Genomic DNA, 20127 nt, shown 5'->3' on the forward strand with positions numbered 1-20127 from the left:
CGTCCATGTCTTCGTTCCACCTGCTAAGGTGCAGCATTGACAAGAACACTCGACAGCGTCCTTCTCGTTTCTATGGCAACGGTTTCCAACCAAAACCGCAAGACATCAGCCAATAGTGTGGCGTAGTAGCAGTAACGCTGCGGCCATTTTGGAAACTGGTAAGAGCAGATTGCGCGTATATAGAGACCTTTTTACAATGAGTAAGGGGGAAAACTGCTGTAAAATACTGCTTTTTTGCAGGGCGGGCTGGACTCACATAATGGGATATTAAGCGTAGTCATATAGCTCTGTAATAATATGTGTATTATACATTACAAGTTAACTAGTGTTTGGGTAAAGCCTCTCGTATTTTTCATTAGCATACAAATGACTTCATGTTACTTGTGTTGATTTGTAGATTTGTGCGGGAGCTTGGATGTATATGAGTTTGTTTTTTGACTATTTGCTGGCAGGATTGTAAATTTGCTTAAGGAAAACTATACTCCATAGGTTTCAAAAAACGTAGGTCTCTAAAAAGAGACATTGCATAAAACCCTGATTAATGTAAATCATTTTCATGATCATATACTTTTTTTTTTTAGTAGTAACTACTATTGGGTAATCCCAAATGGCATTTTAAAATATAAGGGCCGCCCCTTGGGATCCTATGAGCCAATTACCATACAAAGTTACGTCTTTGGCTTCTACGCTTCTTACTGTTAGGGCAGAGACGCACGTGGAGATTTAGTCGCCCGGCAACAAATCGCACTTCTTCGGGCGACAAATCTCCCCGAACTGCCTTCCCAAATCTAATTTGCCGGCGGGACGGCACTAGAGTTGCCACCTTTTCTGAAAAAAAAATACCGGCCTTCCTATATATTTATCTTTTTTCCCTACATACCGGCCTTCCTATTTATTTATCTTTTTTCCCTACATTGGGATCAACCGTACCGGCCAGGTGGCAAACCTACATGGCACTCGGAGCACTTTGTTTTCCGAAGTGAGGCAACTTCAGGCAACTAAGCGTTCTGAGTGCCATCCCGCCGGGATTTCAGTTCTAGCCAGCAGGGAGATTGGGGAGATTAGTCACTTGAAGAAGAGGCGATTTGTTGTCAGGCTACTAATCTCCCTGAATCTCCACAAGTGTCTCTGATTTTACTGTTAGAGCTGCAGTATTTCTGGTTAGGTGATCTCTGAGGGAGCACAAAAAATATAAAATGCGGGCTCAAGGGAGAAGATGTAAAAGGGTAATAATACTTAAATATATATTCCACTTTGGTAAGATTCTTTAATATGCCGCTTAATATCATATGATCTGTTGCTTAAGTATTCATTTTGGGGGTATAGTTTTAATTAAGCAAGGTGTGTCACAACCAAGAGTGTAGCTGGGTAACTCTTCCTGGTAATTATAATTATTGGGGAGCATGACATTCTTATACATAAAAATGACTGGGCTGAACTCTTAGGGCAGTGGCATCGCCCACAAGAAAATTCTGTGTATGAAGTTTCCCCTGGGAGCCCCCTGACATGGATGAATTCTGTTCTCAAGCTTGCCTTGGTCACCAGTACCCTGGTCTTAAGGGCAGAGCCACATGCTTGGCTATACTTTAAAGAAATAGCTCTATGCTCTCTCACCGGTATCTCCCTTTTTACAAATTCTGCGATTCCTTTGTTCGGGGTTCTGATTCTTCGTGAGTTCAGAATCCACAGAGCTTGTGACCAATAAATATTATCTTTTTACCTGAAGTGGTCTGCTGTAACTGAATTTCCACGACAGTGGGTTCTATAGCAAGTGTTGGGAGTGTCTGTTTAGTTAAAAACCGACTGTTCTGCCCAGTTTATGGGTCCCAGGGTCAGCCTTATAAGGGTAGAGGGGTTACTCCTGTTTGGGGACCCTGTGGCAGAAGGGGGCTCAAGAAGAGTTGCCACCTTTTCTGGGAATAAAATGGCCTTTTTTTTTTCTTTTTACCTATTAATAACATTGGCACCAAACATAATATTTACTGGCCAGGTGGCAACCCTAACCCTCAAGAAACCAACGTATGAACTGCAGGTCCTGAAGGGGACAGGTCTTGTGAAGTAGGTGGGGTTTAGGATGGATCATTGGTGTAATTTTGGTATTATGGCATGGCCTGTGAATCAAGGCCATTCTTATCTCTGTGCAGGTAATATTTTAATATTGGGGCCCCATTCTACTTGTTTGCAGGGCCCACTCCCACGGTGACCAGTGTACTAAAAAATGCTGCCCTTAGGATTGTGGGCCCTTTTAACTTAGTAGTATTTCTTCTGACAGCCGTGATGGGTCATGCCCCTTTTTAAGTTCCTGTGGCTGCCAAGTAATCCCCATTACATGTAGTGGAATTGTACCGGAACTATGACGATTCTATTGTAGTGAATGTGCAAGTAATGGGGTTGCTACCTGGCTGATATGTTACAGGCCTAACTGGTAAAACCCCTGCTGTGGCCGGTATTATATATATATATACCGGAAATGTTGTTGCTGTTATAGGGGACTGGTCAATTAGTTCCCCTTTAACTAGGTAGTCCCCTAAGGTTTAGGCAGCTATGGTGGTCCTTAGCTTAATTGAGAAATAGTTTCCATTTCATGTGTAAGACCCTTGTAGTTCCATAGATGACCAGAAGGTGCCACTTAATCTGGGTCCATTTCCCAGAACGCTTTACCTGTGCAAGCAGGAAGAACAAGAGTGCAACCTAGGTATAGTCAGATCTAGTAAGTGGTAGGATGTACTCTGTCATAGATCACACTAGGAGTGATAGATAGCAGTAGGGTTAGCTAGTTGAGCAGCCGGGATCTTAGAAGGATTAGAATCCTGGGAGCACTATTGGCATTAAAGGAGCACTAAACCCCCCAAGATTTAACAGCCCACTCAATTGTCTTCTATCTGCCCCCTTTACCTCTCCCCGAACAGTGTATTACCTATATATATCTCGGGGGGTATGGGTCTCCATTTAGTTTGTACGTTTAGGGACTAGGTAGTTAAACTAGGTTCCACTGACGGAAGATCCTGAAAGTAATGATTACTGAGCTAATCACTGATCTATCCTGATGGGAAATATGCTCACTATTGTGCTGTAATGTATATACCTAACCAGGGCCGCCATTAGAAATCACGGGGCCCCGTACAACAAAATTTTTGGGGCCCCCTGGGCCCCGCCCACACTGACGACCAAGCTCCGCCCCATATCCCGCCCACATCGCAGTTAAAAGACCACACAGACATCAGCGCTAAAAAAGTAACCCCCCCCCACACAAGTTGTAAAAAGCTATTGATGGTCAGGGCCCCCTTATAAAAAAAATTGGGGCCCCAAAAAAAAAAAATTAAAATTTTTTTTTTTTAAAAACATTGGTGGCAGGGGCCCCCTTCTAAGTTAAAAACAAATTGGGGCCCCAAAAAAAAATTTGAAAAAAAAATTTTTTTTTGAAAAAAAAAAAAAACATTGGCGGCAGGGGCCCCCTTATAAGTTAAAAACAAATTGGGGCCCCAAAAAAAAATTTGAAAAAAAATTAATTTTTTTTTGAAAAAAAAAAAAAACATTGGCGGCAGGGGCCCCCTTATAAGTTAAAAACAAATTGGGGCCCCAAAAAAATTTAAAAAAAAAATAATTTTTTTTTGAAAAAAAAAAAAAACTGGTGGCAGGGGCCCCCTTACAAGTTAAAAAAATTTGGGGCCACCAAAAAGAAAATTAATTTTTTTTTTAAAAAAAAAACCCAAAAAAAAACAATGGTGGCAAGGGGCCCCTTACGAGTTAAAAAAAAAATTGGGGCCCCAAAAACAAAAGTTTTAAAAAAAAGATTGGTGGCAGGGGCCTATAGAATATTAAAATAATACATTGGTGGCCAGGGGATTAAAAAAAAAAAAACACAAACTGGTGTTCAGTAGAATTGAACTCATGGCTTCAGTACTTCAACTTCGCCTCCTTTCGTGACTTCGGGTCTTTTCACCGCTTCAGGACTTCGGCTTCGGCTGTTTTCGTGACTTCGGGTCTTTGCGCTGCTTCAGGACTTCGGCTTCGGCTGTTTTCGTGACTTCGGGTCTTTTCGGCGCTTCGGGACTTCGGCTTTTTCCGTGACTTCGGGTCTTTTCGTCGCATCGGCTTCGGCTTTTCGGCACTTCCGCATTCGGCACTGAAGAGGCAAGACGTACGGCTCGGGCGCTCGTAAGGGGGGCCCGGATCTTCAAAAAAATGCAGCGCTGCCGGGCCCCCCTTCATGCCCGGGCCCGGTACGCTTGTCCCCCCTGTCCCCCCCTGATGGCGGCCCTGTACCTAACCACTTGTAACATGTTCCTGCATTACTATCGATGACTCAGTTTGAACTGTTAGCACTTGTATATCCCTTGCAGGGAATGATTCAGATGCATTAAAACCTACAAATGCATGTAAATGCTCTGTGTATGTATACTTTGGGTATCCCATTTAAAATGTGATGTTAAAAGTACTGTATTTTCAATTGTAGAAACCTGTACTCTCCACTAGAGTGCATCACATTATAACTATTTAGACTCTCTGACATAGGAAATTTTGTACAGAATCATTCTGCTGAAAACCTAGCCGTGGGTATGTATTACACTGTCTGGTGTAGTATCAGTGGGGATAATAGTCTCTGGGAAGGGATTGTGGCTGTTGGATAGTAGGAAGAGATGGTGCCTATAGTAACAGTGGGATAATAGTCTTTATGAAGGCAGTGTGACTATGGGATAGCAGGTATAGTAGGGAGAGATGGTGCCTATAGTAACAGTGGGATAATAGTCTTTATGAAGGCAGTGTGACTATGGGATAGCAGGTATAGTAGGGAGAGATGGTGCCTATAGTAACAGTGGGATAATAGTCTTTATGAAGGCAGTGTGTCTGTGGGATAGCAGGTATAGTAGGGAGAGATAGTACCTTTGGTAACAGTGGGATAATAGTCTCTGGGAAGGGAATGTGGCTGTAGGATAGCAGGTATAGTAGGGAGAGATGGTGCCTATAGTAACAGTGGGATAATAGTCTCTGGGAAGGGAGTGCCTCCTCTCCCCATTGAGTGCAGCAGCAATTGCATTCAAAATCAAGAAATATAAAATGGAGTAGTGCTCTTTGTAGCGGAAGCCCCTTGTTTTCATAGCCTGTAGTTACAATGATTGTTGCAAACAGAAGGAGCACCACTTAAATACTGACACAGAGCCTAGATGAAATGAAACGGTTAATGTTTAAATGAATGGAAAAGAGGAGAACAGTTAAAACACAAGTTTATTAAATCGGCATACAAATGTATAAAAAAACAAGGTTTAAAAAAACATTTATAGAATTGCACTTTTAAGTTACACAGATTGCTTGGAAAATTCAATTCATTTAAATGTGCTGTTGTTTTTTTGCTTATATTTATAGCGTTTTAGTTGCTAAAGCCCTTGTTTCTTAATCAGTCATCTACATCTGTAGTGTTCATTGTCACAATTGCAGTCTTAGATTTTTTTGTTGCAAAGTGACAAATAAAAGGCTCCAATGAGTCATTTGTTTTTCTATGCAAGTTCCAAGCTTAGAGAAGAAAAATATTTTATCTTTCGTGTAGGCAAACTAAATTTGCAATTTGTTTGTTTTAACAGGTTATTGGAGAGATTCATTACAAAATGATGCCCTTCTCACACTTTGTTTTTTTTTAATTGTAGTACAGTATACGTTTAAACCAAACCTTTCAATTGTACTGCATAATGACTATATAGAATATCCTGCAATCAGCTGATAAATTCAATAATGTTGGGTTAAATTGAGAAATCACATGACTGAAAAGACTGCAGCAGACGAAGACTTATTTATGTAGAGCGAGCTGCTTGCTTTCTTTGTAGGAACTGGCCCAGAATTTATTACTAGTGGTGGAGTGCTCATATGGATTGCTATCAAAGGATTACTATTTACTGGTAAATACACACTACGGGGGGTTATTTATTAAAATCCGAATTTATCCCATTATTTTCTGAAATATACTCCGGCCAAATCCGCACAGGTTATTTTTCCGTTATTTATCAATAAATTTTCCCAAAAAATTCCAGTTCGGGGAAAAAACTTGAAATAATAGTGAAAATCGTACAAAAATTTGAATCATACAAATATTGCGGATTTTCTGCCCCGAAAACTCAGATTTTTTCAGATTATTGCCCGAAAACCACAAACTCTTCAGATGTTTCCACAAAACCCAGAGCAGATGAGAATATGTACGGGACTTCTCCCATACATTTTACAACCTCGGCAGGTCTGAGATGCCGGATTTTTGGATTCTGACTTTTTCTATCCTTGGGGTGCAATAAATCCTGAAAATTTTGAGTTTGCTTTTTTCACTTAAAATTCGTAATTTTATAGTCAAAAAAAACTTGAGTTTTTGGCTTTCAGACTTTAATAAATAACCCCCTACATGTCTTGTTATGTGCGCTTTAAATGTTGGTAGTATAATAATAGATATAAATATATACCGAACTTAAAAAGAAGGATCTAACTAGGTGCAATTGTTAAAACTCTCACCAAGTAAAAGATGTTGCCCCGAACCATCAGTATAGGGAGTGGTAATCCGTAGCCCATAGCAGAATGGGTAATTGGGCACTCCAAAGTGTTCCACAAGAGGTCGAAAAAGATAAAAGTAAAATATGTTATTCAAAGTTGCATTAAAAAAGAATCATCTTATTTGCCCTATGTTTAGTGACCCCTTGTGGAATCCTTTGGAATGCCCAGTTGCCCATTCTGCTATTCTCTACTGTAATACTAGAGCCAAGTCATTGCAATTACCAGGATTTCAACTAAAATCATGTGGCAGTAGCTAACACCAATATGGGCAGTGTTAGGATGCGGAGAAGGATGCCATCCACTAAAATGATCAGGTAGGATTGTGATGCCTAGATTTATTAAATCTCTCACTGTTTGATTTTGTGAGATAATATTTTTGCAGTAGGAATCAAGTCCTTTACTATACTCTGTAGTTAAAGCTCTAAATATATGGGAACTAATTTCTCTAAACATAATAGTGCACGAGTGACACATTGCAGTTTAAACACAGGTCTGTTGGAACTGCATTAAATCTATTAATTCAATGGTGCACTCTATAGGGTTAAGACTTCCCTTAATTTAGAAATACTGTCTTTATGAACAAGTATTTTGAGGCAACCAACAAAGAGAAAGTCTATTTGAAATTAAATATTAATAAATATGATTTTTGCTTTTTTAATAAATATGATTTTTGCTTTTTTTTATGCTAATTTATTTGTATTTATTATTATTTATTAAAAACCCAGGCCAGTTGCCTACCATTAGATATTTCCAGGAGGACAATAAGTTCTGTAAATAAGCTGATCAATTTTTGATACATCTGGTGCTTGGTAAAAGCAATATATAGCTAAGTAACAAAGGTCATGTGATATGGCAGTTACATCTTCTATGATAAGATTAGCAGTTCTTTCACAGGGAAGAATTTTCTTATATTTTAAGCCCCCAATATGTTCACATTGTGTGGAACGACTCATTACACTGTGTTATCGGCTATTTTTGCTACACTGTGGGACTCATATTTTGGTCTAAGTGAGATTCTGGTGCACATACACAGTGTCAGAAGTACAGGATGGTATGTCTATGAAGATTCTCATTTATCCAGGTCATGATATAAAGAATCTAGTAGAATTAAGCCAAAGGAAACCGGACATTTAATATCTAGTTGCCTTTGACTTAATTCTACTAGATACTGCAGGATGGTAGTTTTCACAGCTGGAGGAGAAGCCTCACTATATCAGAAAATATGTATCTGTGCCTGAATCTTGCTTAGCTAAAACATGAAAACCCAAAGGTGGGAGATCTCCATCTTTATTCTGGACTTCTTGTGTCTCAAATATTGTGGACATATTCAGATATATCTAAAACCTAATCCATGAATCACAGTTGACCCTTAAAGGAACAGTAACACCAAAAAATGTAAAATGTTTAAAGGGATGACAGTATGATGTACTGTTGCCCTCCACCGGTAAAACTGGTGTCTAGAAACCCAACTATAGTTTATATAAACGTGCTGCTGTGTAGCCATAGGGCAGCCATTCAAGCACAAGGTATACAGTAGAGAACTGATAAGTTCAGAAGAATCTAATTGTATGCTACAATGCTTATATGTTATCTGATGTTTATCCTGCGACAACTGCGCATGTGCCGAAACTCACGAAAATTGCCGATGCACTGGAAGAAGACGAAGACCCGGAAGATGGCTGCGTGGAACTCGGATGCCAGAAACTGCACCGAGGGGTAAGTATAAAGTATGGGGCATTTCCCCAGGGGGCAGTTAGGCTGGGGGGAGGAGGGAGGGGGGGTCTACGTGGGGTGGGGGGTAAGGGGTTTATTTTTTAAAGGGTTGAACTCTCCTTTAAATGGCTGTGCCCCATGGCTACACAACAGCTTGTCTATATAAACTATAGTAGTGTTTCTGAATCAAACACACCAGTTGTACCAGTGGAGGGCAACAGTACATTATATTTTCATTACTTTAAAACACTTTCATTTTTGGTGTTACTGTTCTATAATGAGTTAGATCTTTGCATACTGAGTCATGGATTACATTTGTTTAAGGCAGGTATTCTTTTATAATTTCAGCCTGACAAGACAACAAGGTTGTTTTGAAAAGCAAAACAATTTAGCACCAAATCCTTAGAAACCTTATTAGTTTTGGCAAGTGCTTTGACCATTTATACACACAACATTGCATGCTGTAAATATTAGTTTTTTTCATCAATGATTAGCTTAAATGGATAAAGTTCATCTAGCTAACACATCCTAGGTACTTCCTGTTATCTTCAGTGTCTTTTTTTTTTCTTCCGTACGTGTCTTTATTGTGACCTCTGTGCTTTTATTGATTTTCAGAAATGTCCCAAGACAGAATATCAGTCTTTTACATAAGCACGGAAAAGTGCCTTTTTAGTGTCTTTGCACACATAATTGGAAATGTGCAGTTTCTGATGTTTTACATGTTGGGATATGGGCAGCTGTTTTTTTGCATAAAAAGACCACTTGAAGCTTTCTTAGACCTCCATTCTGTTAAAAGAATGTAGCTACTACAATACTGCACAGTATTCTAAGTTACAGACAGGAAGACGGACCTATAAAAAGATCAAAATCAGACTAATGATTATACAGCTACATCCAATACAAAAAAGATGATTTGTTTTCTTCATCTAGTGCACTGAATGGCATTTTCAAAGCTTGCCGATACTGCATGCCTCTTATAATTTGAAGTAACTCACATTCAAAGTATTGTCATTGATTACATATAAAACACAGATACGTTACAGAATATGTTTACATAAATGAATCAACTACCAATACCATACTTGTATACATGTGAACTATAAATAATTATGTCTAAAGGTAGGGAAGAAACTGTTCTAATATGAGCAGAAGTCTACCAATACTACTTAATAATTTGATTAGCTTATTACAGGAAAACCTATTTCCTATAACCTATAAGCTAGATACTGCTTTTAACCAAGCTTTGGTCACACACAGCCAGTAGTTAAAGGACCAGTAACACCAAAAATTGTAATTGACATACCAATTAAAGTTTTCTGTATATATTTATAATGTTTCTATAAAGCAGAAGTCCTTTTTAATGCACTGAGCTTTGGTGACTGCTAGCATTTTGTTTTGTATGCTGTTTAATACTGGACTGTAAAACTTGCAGCTCATTTGGTGTATTTAGGTGTGCCTCCTGTTGCCCACAGTAAAGAACATCTCTTCCCACTGTGTTGTTCTAGCCATAATCCCAAAGAGATATCATAACAGTGACATAAATAAAATTTACCAGGCACCAAACCAAATTATTTTAGCTACCCCCTTCAAATTATGGGAATTAGGAATGATTCATGAAACTGCTCATAGGTCTGTGCATAATTGGCCACCGACACCTCCTGGAGCACCCAGCAGTTGCAAATCCTGCTTATATTGTTAGTAGGGATGTACCAAATCCACTATTTTAGGATTCAGCCCAATCCCGAATCCTTTGTGAAAGATTTGGCAGAATACCCAACCGAATACTAACAAATTAGGTAAACAAGGGGGATACGGAGTAAAAAAAAAGAGTGAGATATTTTTGACTTCCTCGTTTGTGTGATGAAAAGTCACATGATTTTTTGAATTCGGATTCGGTTCAGCCAGGCACTTGGATTCGGTCTAATTTAAATCCTGCTGAAAAAAGGCGAATCTTGTCCGAAACCTGGATTCCGTGCATCCCTAATTGTTAGACCTCTTGGTCACAATGTGCATTTACCTAACCATAAACAAGGAGCTCTTGTGTGCTGTTAAGTTAGAGTACTTTGTGAATATTCTTGGGAGAGGATTGAAGCGTTCGTAAAGTAAATTAAGAACAATATAAAAAGAGAGGAGAGGAAATAAAGATTGCAATGAAAAAAGTTTTGAAGATACATTAAGAAGTGTAGAGAACAAGACAAAAAGAAGGGGTAAAATGTAAAATCTAAGACATTTAAAAACTGAATGGGGAAGAATTTTGGATTATAAAAAGAAAAACTGAGGATATTAAAGAAAGAGTAATACAAGATATATAATAGAGGATCAGGAAGATGAGCATATCAGGAACTTGAAAATGTCTGGAATGGTTCTAGCAAACAAGGGGAGAAAAGCAGTTCATAAAAGGTGACTGAAGAAGAGGGGGAGCAGAAGTGGAAACAACATTACAAAACAAAATAAGAGGAGAGAACGAAAGAAAAGGAGGGAGATTTAACAAAGATAGAAGAGAGACAAAAAAGGGAAAAATGAGAGATAGATTAAAAAAAGATCATAGGGGAAAAATAAATATACTAAAATATGCATATTTCTAAAAATGCAAACATAACCAGTTTCATTTATTATGTATTAGGGAGTGTTACAAAAAATGGTCATAACATATGGGGCAAAAACATGCACAAAGTGCCCTGTTAGCTTCACTTTACACCTTGCTCCTTGTGTTTTGCCTTGGAGCTTGTGACTGGGCGATTGTTGAATGAGCCCTTATGTGTTTATACATGTAGGGCAATTAGATTTTTTTGTGTTTCTGGTCCTTTAAGAAATGTATATTTTCCCAGTACATCCAAACTAGTGAGCTTCACTATTAGACTCTAAGTTACCAAAGTTGCATTTTGGACAGGTTGACACACTTTCTCTCATCTATTGCGATGACAAATATCTGGCCACTATAGCTCACTCTTTCAGATGTAATATAAGTGGCAGTAAATCATTACGTTTCACTTTCTTCCAGACAGCAAGTTTAAGTAAAATATTCACTCATTTGGCTGTTGCGTCCAACCAGACAGCTGGGCAACTAACTGTCCAGTATTGCTTACTCTTACAGCCTGTGAGTAAGATGGCTGCTTAAAATACCATATTGATACTGTTTATGAGTAAGACCAGGGACTGACTCTAACAATCCATGCTTAAATTACTGTCACAGCCTATGAATAAGACAAAGAACTGGCCATTATGGCTTAATATCATACCTTGTAAGTAAGACAGCTGCTCAGTATGGAACATTCTCCCATCCATTCAGTGAAATAGGAGCCAGGAGACAATGAAAATGTATATAGTCAATATGGCTCACCCTCCCATCCATCAAGTAAACTGTAAAATATTGTGTAGTATGACTCATTCTAAAAGGCATTAGGAAAGACAGTTATTCTCCCAGATAGTATATGAGTATGCCTTACTCAGAGCCAGAGTAAGCCAAAGTACGACAAGTAAGACAAAAAGCTGACCAGTATGGAAAGCCTTGTCCTAGCCAAAGAGTGAAAGAAGATACTAACCACTATGACTCAGTCTCCCAGAAGACATACGTATGTTTTTGCCCAATATCGCTTACTCTCCCAGACGTAAAGGCATGTTATTTTGGGCCTAAAACAGCTCATACTTCTACCTTGTAAGAAAGACCAGTGGGCCTGAAACCTCTCGCAATCTCTTAGTCAGTGACTAACTCAACTGTGCTTTAGTTTTCCTAGTCAGGAAACCTCTGGCAGGCTTTCTTCCAGCGGCAGGCTGTACACCATTTATCTCTGTTTTCCATGCCATAAACCTTGCGGCATTTCTTGCCTTCCCCACGAGGCTTTCTGGCAGAGAGAGAGAGACAAAAAAAGTATTTATTATAGCAATAATTATTATTATTATTCATAATTAATATTAATAATTGAGTTCAAAATTATATGATGACATATATCAAAAAACCTGACAGCATATTTGATCCTTTTTTTTATTAAGGGGGTCCCCGGAAACGGAAATAGCACCAAAGAATATCGTTATATATTTACTGATTTTAAAGTATTTTTTACCATTTATATATTCACTTTTTTAATTATACAAAATATCCTCAATATGTAATTATGATGTTAGCACATGTCACTTTAGAACTGTATATTTAAATTTACTTTTTAACATACATAACTGCGTTGTCACTTGATGACACGTATGGTGCACCAATCACTTTGCTGCTGCTTTTTGAATATGTGAACACTTGTTTGTTGCAATTGCCTGATTGGCTATATATAGCACATTAATTGGAAGGTGTGGTTGCCTTGAGAAAGGTCCCAACAGGGACCGAAACGTCATGTTGGCTGTACATGCTCTTCTTTAATACCCTTTTTTGATTTTTAAATAATACCCTATAGTTGTTGGTTCTTTTCCATGGATGTATACTAATGTTTAACCAAGCAACCGGGGGTAATTTGGAAGCGGTGTACCATCCAATATATGATATTATATATATATTTTTGTTTTTTGTTTTTTTTTGTTTTTTATTGGAAGATGCATAAAATATTTTCATTACAAGAACACTTACAAAGACAGTAGTTAATTCCTCACACAAAGAAATCAGATACATTTCCGATAATGGGCCAGATTGAATTCAGTGAGAAAAAGTTATATCATGGTTAATCACGTGAAAACTCATGGATGAGATTCAGTTCAAGGAGAAAAAACTTATCTCGTAATATATATAGATATATATATATATCTATATATATATATATCTATATATATAAAACATATTATGAATATTGTTGGATGATGTGCACAACTGCTTCACAATCTGATTTTTTAGGTGCAGTTATTTCAAGCAGTTCTCCATTCATTTTCCTGATCACTGGTTTGAAACACAACCCCTAAGGCAGACTGAATTGGACCAACTGAGGTACTGGGCTCATTTACCCTTGAAGTAGTGTTAGATGTAATGCAGACTTGACAAATGGTCTTTGATGGCACAAGTGGCTTTTTCCAACAAATACATTTTTGCTCCAGATATGATCCCCATTTTGTTGAATGCATGCTGGATTTATGGTGTCTTGGTAGAGGTACTTGGGATTAAAACTGGTAAAGGTGTAATCAGAGGTCCACCATAAAAATAGTTACAAATATAAACACAAGCATAATGGTTTTAAAATAATCAGTGTTCTTCCAGTAGTACTTATTTACCTCACTCCAATTCCTGTTTTTGGTGGAGAAGACAACACTGTCTGAACTGGCAGTTTAGAATCCCTAATCTCTGTGTAGCTTGGCAGAGAAACCTAAGACCAAAATAGACAGAAAATCACATTTCATAATTTAGTTAATGAAAGCATGAAGTTACTGCTTAATCTTTCCTAATATAACTATATTGTGAGCAATTATAGTACTGTCATGATATACTGATGCACCTAACACTAGACTTTACCAGGCAGTAAGTATAGGGTTCACCTGCACAACATTTTGCACATTATAATCACATTTTCCTTGGCATTAGACTTTCTGTTGTCTGGTTTTGACTCAGGTTAGAACTTGCATTATTTCCAGTCATGTTACCGCACAGGATATTCAAAATGGTGGCTCAAAGTAAAAAAAAAAACCTCACAGTATTATATAATTCCTTGTATTAAGTTTGCCACTTACCGAAGTTCCAGTAAATGTAAGAGGAGATAGAATCCAAGACACACCAATGCTATTGCCATTGGTAAGAACCTTTTTTGAGCCAGGTATTTTTACAGGAGCAGTGGTCTGTGGAAAGAATAATTTTAATTAATTTGCCTAAACATTTTAATTGTGGATTATATTTTTTACTACTAGGTTCGACCTCTGCTAGACGAGCTTTCAATATTCAATCAATAAGGACAATATCAATAACTATATTGCCAATAGTTATAAATATTAAACATACAGGTCTTTCTTGAAATAAATTGGATCATGGCATCTTGGAGTCATAACCAGATAAATTTGTTGTCTATTAAGATTAATACATTTAGTCAAATATATAAAGATTTAACAGATCAGTCATTCCTAGCCCTGCAAAGTAGTTTTTAATGGGAACATTGTATTGATTTTTTGACTTTACACAAAGACAGAGGTGCTCAACAGTCATACGTATTGCAATCATGTTATATTTTGTTATCATAAATGCTTGAACCACAGCAGTAGTTGAAATTTTAAGAATATACATAATTCATACATAGCCATTAATCATTAATATACTATGCAGTCTTTCTAAAATGTAGTAACTCTCTGCCTGGGTACCTGGTATGCATGATCAGGGTTTATAAAGCAGGATGTACTGGGAGCTGAGCGACTAAGTGATGAATTAGATCTGGTCTCCGTTTTGGCAAATGTAGGTTCGCGTTTTCCTTTTTCAGATTGTAATGACTGAGAAAAAGGTGAGAGGTGTTTTATTCCTTCACTGACGGAATCTGTGTTCAGTCTAATTTCTGTATAATAGAAGTCCTCTTCTCCCTCATTCTCATCCGATTCTCCAGTATGTCTAAGAAAAAAAATTATACACTTGAGCTCATACTAGCCAAATAGTAATGCCAATTTAACAGTCAGCTTAAAAAATGTTGCCCTATGGTCCAAATATATATATTCGATGTATTTTTGAATGCAGACAGTAATTGTTGCTGTAAGTATTTTGGCTTAATTGGTTGGTTACCTATTAGCAACTATATTAAACATCTGGATTGGCTTGAAATTTTTCAAAACTTAAGAAGGACTCTTCCTGAAATCATCATAAGGCTGATATAAAGGAGAATGGACATGTATATAAAGGGAGAATTCTGCCATAAATTGTGACCAAGAAACTAGTCAAAAATACTTTTTTGTCAAGACTTAGTATGCCTAATGACCCCCAAGATTACAGTATTTTCTCCATGTAATTCAGAAAGCATGAAGAATATTACTTTCTGAGCAGATGCAATGGCTTTTGGCATAAAATGTCAATGTTGATCTAAAAACATTCACTGTGAAGGCCTGAAACTCACCCACAATCTTATATTACATTAGAGTTGGAGATTTAAGTTCAATAATCAGTGAGAAAGCAGAATTCTGTTCAGACAAATCCGCAGAGAAACAAAAATATATTAAGTGCGATCTGAACTTCAAAATATTTAAAAAAATCCCCTGCTCCTTCAAAAAACATTGATTTGTACTAATGGCTAAAAAAAATATTTGAGACACAGAATTTCCACTTTCTAAGGAATGTATTGTCATGAACTATTCAGTGTGAAAAAAATAGTTTTATTAATATTCAATCTGGCTACCACTTTCTGAAGGTTTTCTTTTTACATCTAGAAAGTATTGACCTGATGGCGTTTCTAAAACTGTTTAGCATTTCAAACTTTATTAGGGTTGCAAACTATTTTTTCCATTGACTGCAAGAATACAGGGCAAATAAGGATTTCCATTCTCAGACAGTATCTGAGGGTCATTTGCTTAACTAGTGTTCTTTTAGTTATAAGGATAACACCATCATTATTTAGGGTTTTCAAATAGTTTCTGGAAATAGGATTAACAAAATGGAAAAATAATGTTCCATACTATATTTGATGTTTTTTTTCTGGTGTGCTGTCATTTAATTTGCAAATCTTACTATATGTCCAACAGTCCAAGCAGGTAACATAAGAGTACACACTTGTACTAAAAATAGCAAGGGCCATATGTGTGATAATGTCAGTTCTGAAAGGCTAAAGATATATAGTATGTAAAAATCATGTTATAGGCAGAGAGGATGAGCCACTGTAGATAAGTAATGAGATAGAAACAACTTATTTAAAGACTGGTCTTTAGGGTGTGCTTGCATGATGAAAGCTACAGTGTTGGCCCCTCTGGAAAGGATTGGAAAATTTATTCCTGAAAGTCATTCTATATCCAAATATCTGCCATAATATTTGTAGCATCTTCAGGTCTTTTCTTCCGTGATTGTTAACAGTGATGTTGCTTTTAGAACTTATCTGTTGCAGTTTTGCATGCATTGATGAGTGCTCCACAGGATATTCTCTTCATATTCATATTAATTTTTTCACTCTGAAGTAATGAGGCTCATCTTAAATATATACAATGGAAGAATAAACCTTTTGTCATTTGTTGAGAAGTATGTTATTACATCCCTATCCAACATCTCTGTTAAGAACAGGAAAAGCATATACTTTGCAGGCCTTTACTTATGGACAAAACATGTACCTTATGGCTGGAAGAGAAACATATAATTACATCTCTATCCAACATTGCTATTGAAAACAGAGAAAGCATATTATTTTAGGGCCTTTACTTATGTACGTTGCAGACGTCTGATAGCTAGATGAAAAGGAATCAATTCCAAAGACTGACATATACCAAGGAACAATTATGTTTGTAAATAGAATATTGTTGAATATGCATTAGAGCTTCATAGATAGAAATTAAGGCACCATTGAAGGTACAGATCATAAATCATTTCACCTAAACTTAAACTATTGAAGTATTCTCTACCTTCCACACATTCTGTATGGTTTATATAGGCTGAAAGAATAGGGTGACAAATGACAAAGATCTCATAACTGTGCACAATTATTCAGTGTTGGTCATATCATACATTTGATGCTGATTTGCATCCATAAAGTTAAATGAGAAAACCCTTCCTTTTTAGTTTTAGTTAGTATGATTTTTCTGTCAATGAATGATAGCAGTTATAATTTATATATAGTTTATAATTCAGGGGTAGGCAACCCGCGGCTCCGGAGCCTCATGCGGCTCTTCATCCTGCTTGCTGTGGCTCAGTCTGGCGGCTTTGCCTGTCACATCGTCTATAGAGCCCTCACACCTGCTGGTGGCTTCTTGAGTGTGCGACTGTGGTAAGCTAACCGTTAGCTTACCGCTGTCACACACTCAAGATGCTGCCAGCAGGTGCGAGGCCTGTATAGACGTCCCAGGCAAGACCGTGCCACAGCAAGAGGATTCATTATGGTCCTTACCGCGGTCGCACACTCAAAACAAGAGAGAAGCCTCCAGAGTCCAGCTTCAGCAGGTGTGAGGGCTATAGACGTGGATGTGACGCATATTTTAATGACGTCTATAGGCTATAGCCCTCGCCTTTAAACAGATGAGAACATTAGTATTTAATAAGGCTATTCAGTGTTGTATTAATTTCAAAGTAGGCCTGCACATGCACACTGCATATTTGTTTATTGTATTCTGTTGTTGTAACAGTTAAAAAAAATGTTTAAAAGTTTATAAACGGTGTTATGTTTTGCGGCTCCAGACTATTTTTCTTTAGTGGAAGAGAGGGCAAAATGGCTCTTTTGATAGTAAAGGTTGCTGACCCCTGGTTTATATGAATAAATGTGCTGTGTTCACTTAAATGAAGCTGAAAATGTTCTTGATCTTAATCCTGACCTGTTATCTGTATTTTTCATAATGTGTTGAACATGTGACTTAAGGACCTATTTATGACCACAAGTGTACAATGTAATTTTGGACACAAGTTGCCATTTTTTTTAAATGTAAATATGTTTTACCCATGATTCCAGCAGGGAGATGCACCTGAAGCAATTGTGTCTAAATTCGTTGCAAATAAGATGTAGTTGCACTGAAAATTTTTTCAGGATTTCTTCATTTCCAATGCTCTGAATCAAAATATGTCTGTGTGTGATTTTATTGAAGCAAATTGCTCTGTAAACCCTGGAGCTGTTACCAACTTTGAAGTGGTGGCACAGCAAGGGTTTCAGAGCCTCAATATACACACTTGCAGACTAGAGCAGGAGACAGGACAAACACAGCAGTGCCAAGCACATCTATTTTACGCAATGCCTGGTTCAATTATTGTGTGACTTTAACTGTGATTGTAGGTTGCAAATGTGCCTTCTTCACTTCATGAAGAAGCTGAGCCTTCAAAGTTAAAGAGGATCTTCACCCAAAAGACAGCTTTTGCATGATGAAAGAATATTCTTGCAACTTTCTAATATGAATACTATAATATAATACTATGGATTAAATCAATAGTCTTGCACCCTGCGCTTTCAAGGGTTCCAAACCCAAAAGACAGAGATATTAAAATTAGATCTTGTGCGCTTCCTACAATAACGTTTTACCAGAAACGTATTTGAGTCTCTCCCACTTCTCCGAATATATTTTGGTGAAGTGGGAGAGACTCAAATACATTTTTGGTAAAAGTTTATTGTAGGAAGCGCACAGGATCTCATTTTAATATCTCAATATAATACTATGGTTTATTATGGTTTTAAATCTATTTGTAATTGAAATGGAAAACAGTTTGTACCTGGCTGTTCATATTCTATACACCAGTGATCCGAAACAAGTGGCTCACGTTCAACATGTAACTCAACAACCCCTTGGATATTGTTCCTAGTGGCCTCAAAACAGGTGCTTATTTTTAAATTTTTGGCTTTGAGGCCACTTATGGTTACATAAAAAAACAGGTTTATGGCCAGCCTCCTGTAGGCTGCCAGTCCACATCGGGGCTACCAAAAATCATGTTTGTGTTGCTCCCCAACACTCCCAAGATTGGGGACCCTTGTTAATGGTTCTGTCCCCTAAAACAAAAGCTAGACTTCTTTTGCAATTTTTTTTCAAGAGACAGAACCAGAAATCAGAAATAAACAAATAATACTTTCAATTGCAATTCATTGTTCAAAAAACAAAAACTTTTTATTAATGCATATTGAAAAGTTACTTAGAATTTCATTTCAATATGTTTGGATGGAGATCACCTTTAATAGCAATCGGCTCTTTAATTTTCACTTAGCTCCTATCTTTCCACTTATATTAGAATGAATCTCCTTGAAAATATATATGGATATGTTTTATAACTGTAAGAAATTATAATGCTTTACCCCAGATGAATGGTTCTGATATGCTTTTTTATTCCAGCTGATGTGCTCAGAACTTTCTCACATGTCTTCCACAGACATTTGAACATCACCTTCATGGAATTCTGTAGAGAAACGATGTACAATATAGTGCATTGTCAATAATTGTAAATAATATAACATGCTAAATTTATATATTAAAAAACCGGTTGCAAGCCTCAGTTACAACTGAGGGGCATATTTTAAAAAACGTGTACAAAATTTTACACCAAAAACGTACATGTTACAATACATGTTATTCTTAAAGCTGTGGTAATGTCCTTACTGAATTAAAGCCATGTAGTCCCCCCTGTAAGGGCTTTAGCACACGAGCAGATTCGGGAGATTTAGTCGCCTGGTGACTAATCGCCTCTTCTTCAGGACGACAATCTCCCCGAACTGCCTTTCCCTCTGCCTTCCGCCTGCTAAAATGAAAAATCACCTTTGGCAATGCACTCGCGGTGCTTCGATTTCCGAAGTCACCCTCAGTTGCCTCACAAGGAAACTCCGGGTGACTTCGGAAATCAAAGCGCAGTGAGTGAGTGCCGCAGGTGATTTTTCATTTTAGCAGGCAGAGGGCAGGGGGAAGGCAGTTCGGGGAGATTGTCGCCCCGAAGAAGAGGCGATTAGTCGCCAGGTGACTAAATCTCCCCTAATCTGCCCGTGTGCTAAAGCCCTAAAACGATGCATTTTTCTTACCTGCAAGATCCTGTATTGTCCACACCTGTAAGACCCTGGCATGTAAGACCCTGCATTGTTCACACCTAAGATTCAGACTGTAATGACTGACTTATTATCAAATAAAAATCACAGGCAAGCCTATGGGGACCTTCCCCATAGGCTAACATTGACTTCAGTAGGTTTTATCTACCGAAGTAGGTGGTCGAAGTATTTTTTAAAGAGACAGTACTTCGATTATCGAATGGTCGAATAGTCGAACGATTTTTACTTCGAATCGTTCGAATTCGAACGAATTTAACCAATTCGATGGTCGAAGTACCCAAAAAATACTTCGAAA

At 37.6% G+C, this 20127-nt stretch overlaps 2 protein-coding genes and 1 long non-coding RNA gene across 3 annotated transcripts in view; 1 reads left to right on the top strand and 2 right to left on the bottom strand.

Moving 5' to 3' along the window:
- The window catches only part of LOC108719310 (protein CROWDED NUCLEI 3), a 44983-nt gene extending 44844 nt beyond the window's left edge, over positions 1 to 139 (bottom strand). Inside the window, exon 1 of the mRNA XM_018268093.2 lies at positions 1 to 139. Within this exon, the coding sequence (XP_018123582.1) occupies positions 1 to 37 (37 nt within the window). The 5' untranslated portion in view covers positions 38 to 139.
- Positions 38 to 20127, top strand: part of LOC121394753 — a 23135-nt gene continuing 3045 nt past the window's right edge. Inside the window, exon 1 of the long non-coding RNA XR_005961996.1 lies at positions 38 to 158. This is a non-coding gene — a long non-coding RNA (uncharacterized LOC121394753). The remainder of the gene's footprint in view (positions 159 to 20127) is intronic.
- znf704.L (zinc finger protein 704 L homeolog) overlaps positions 10775 to 20127 on the bottom strand; it is a 22702-nt gene continuing 13349 nt past the window's right edge. Inside the window, exons 5-9 of the mRNA XM_018268094.2 lie at positions 19095 to 19195; positions 14512 to 14752; positions 13894 to 13998; positions 13441 to 13532; positions 10775 to 12083 (exon numbers count right to left, since the gene is read on the bottom strand). Of these exons, the coding sequence (XP_018123583.2) occupies positions 11972 to 12083; positions 13441 to 13532; positions 13894 to 13998; positions 14512 to 14752; positions 19095 to 19195 (651 nt within the window). The 3' untranslated portion in view covers positions 10775 to 11971. The remainder of the gene's footprint in view (positions 12084 to 13440; positions 13533 to 13893; positions 13999 to 14511; positions 14753 to 19094; positions 19196 to 20127) is intronic.

Source organism: Xenopus laevis, chromosome 6L (genome assembly GCF_017654675.1).
Source record: "Xenopus laevis strain J_2021 chromosome 6L, Xenopus_laevis_v10.1, whole genome shotgun sequence".
Lineage (NCBI taxonomy): Eukaryota > Metazoa > Chordata > Amphibia > Anura > Pipidae > Xenopus > Xenopus laevis.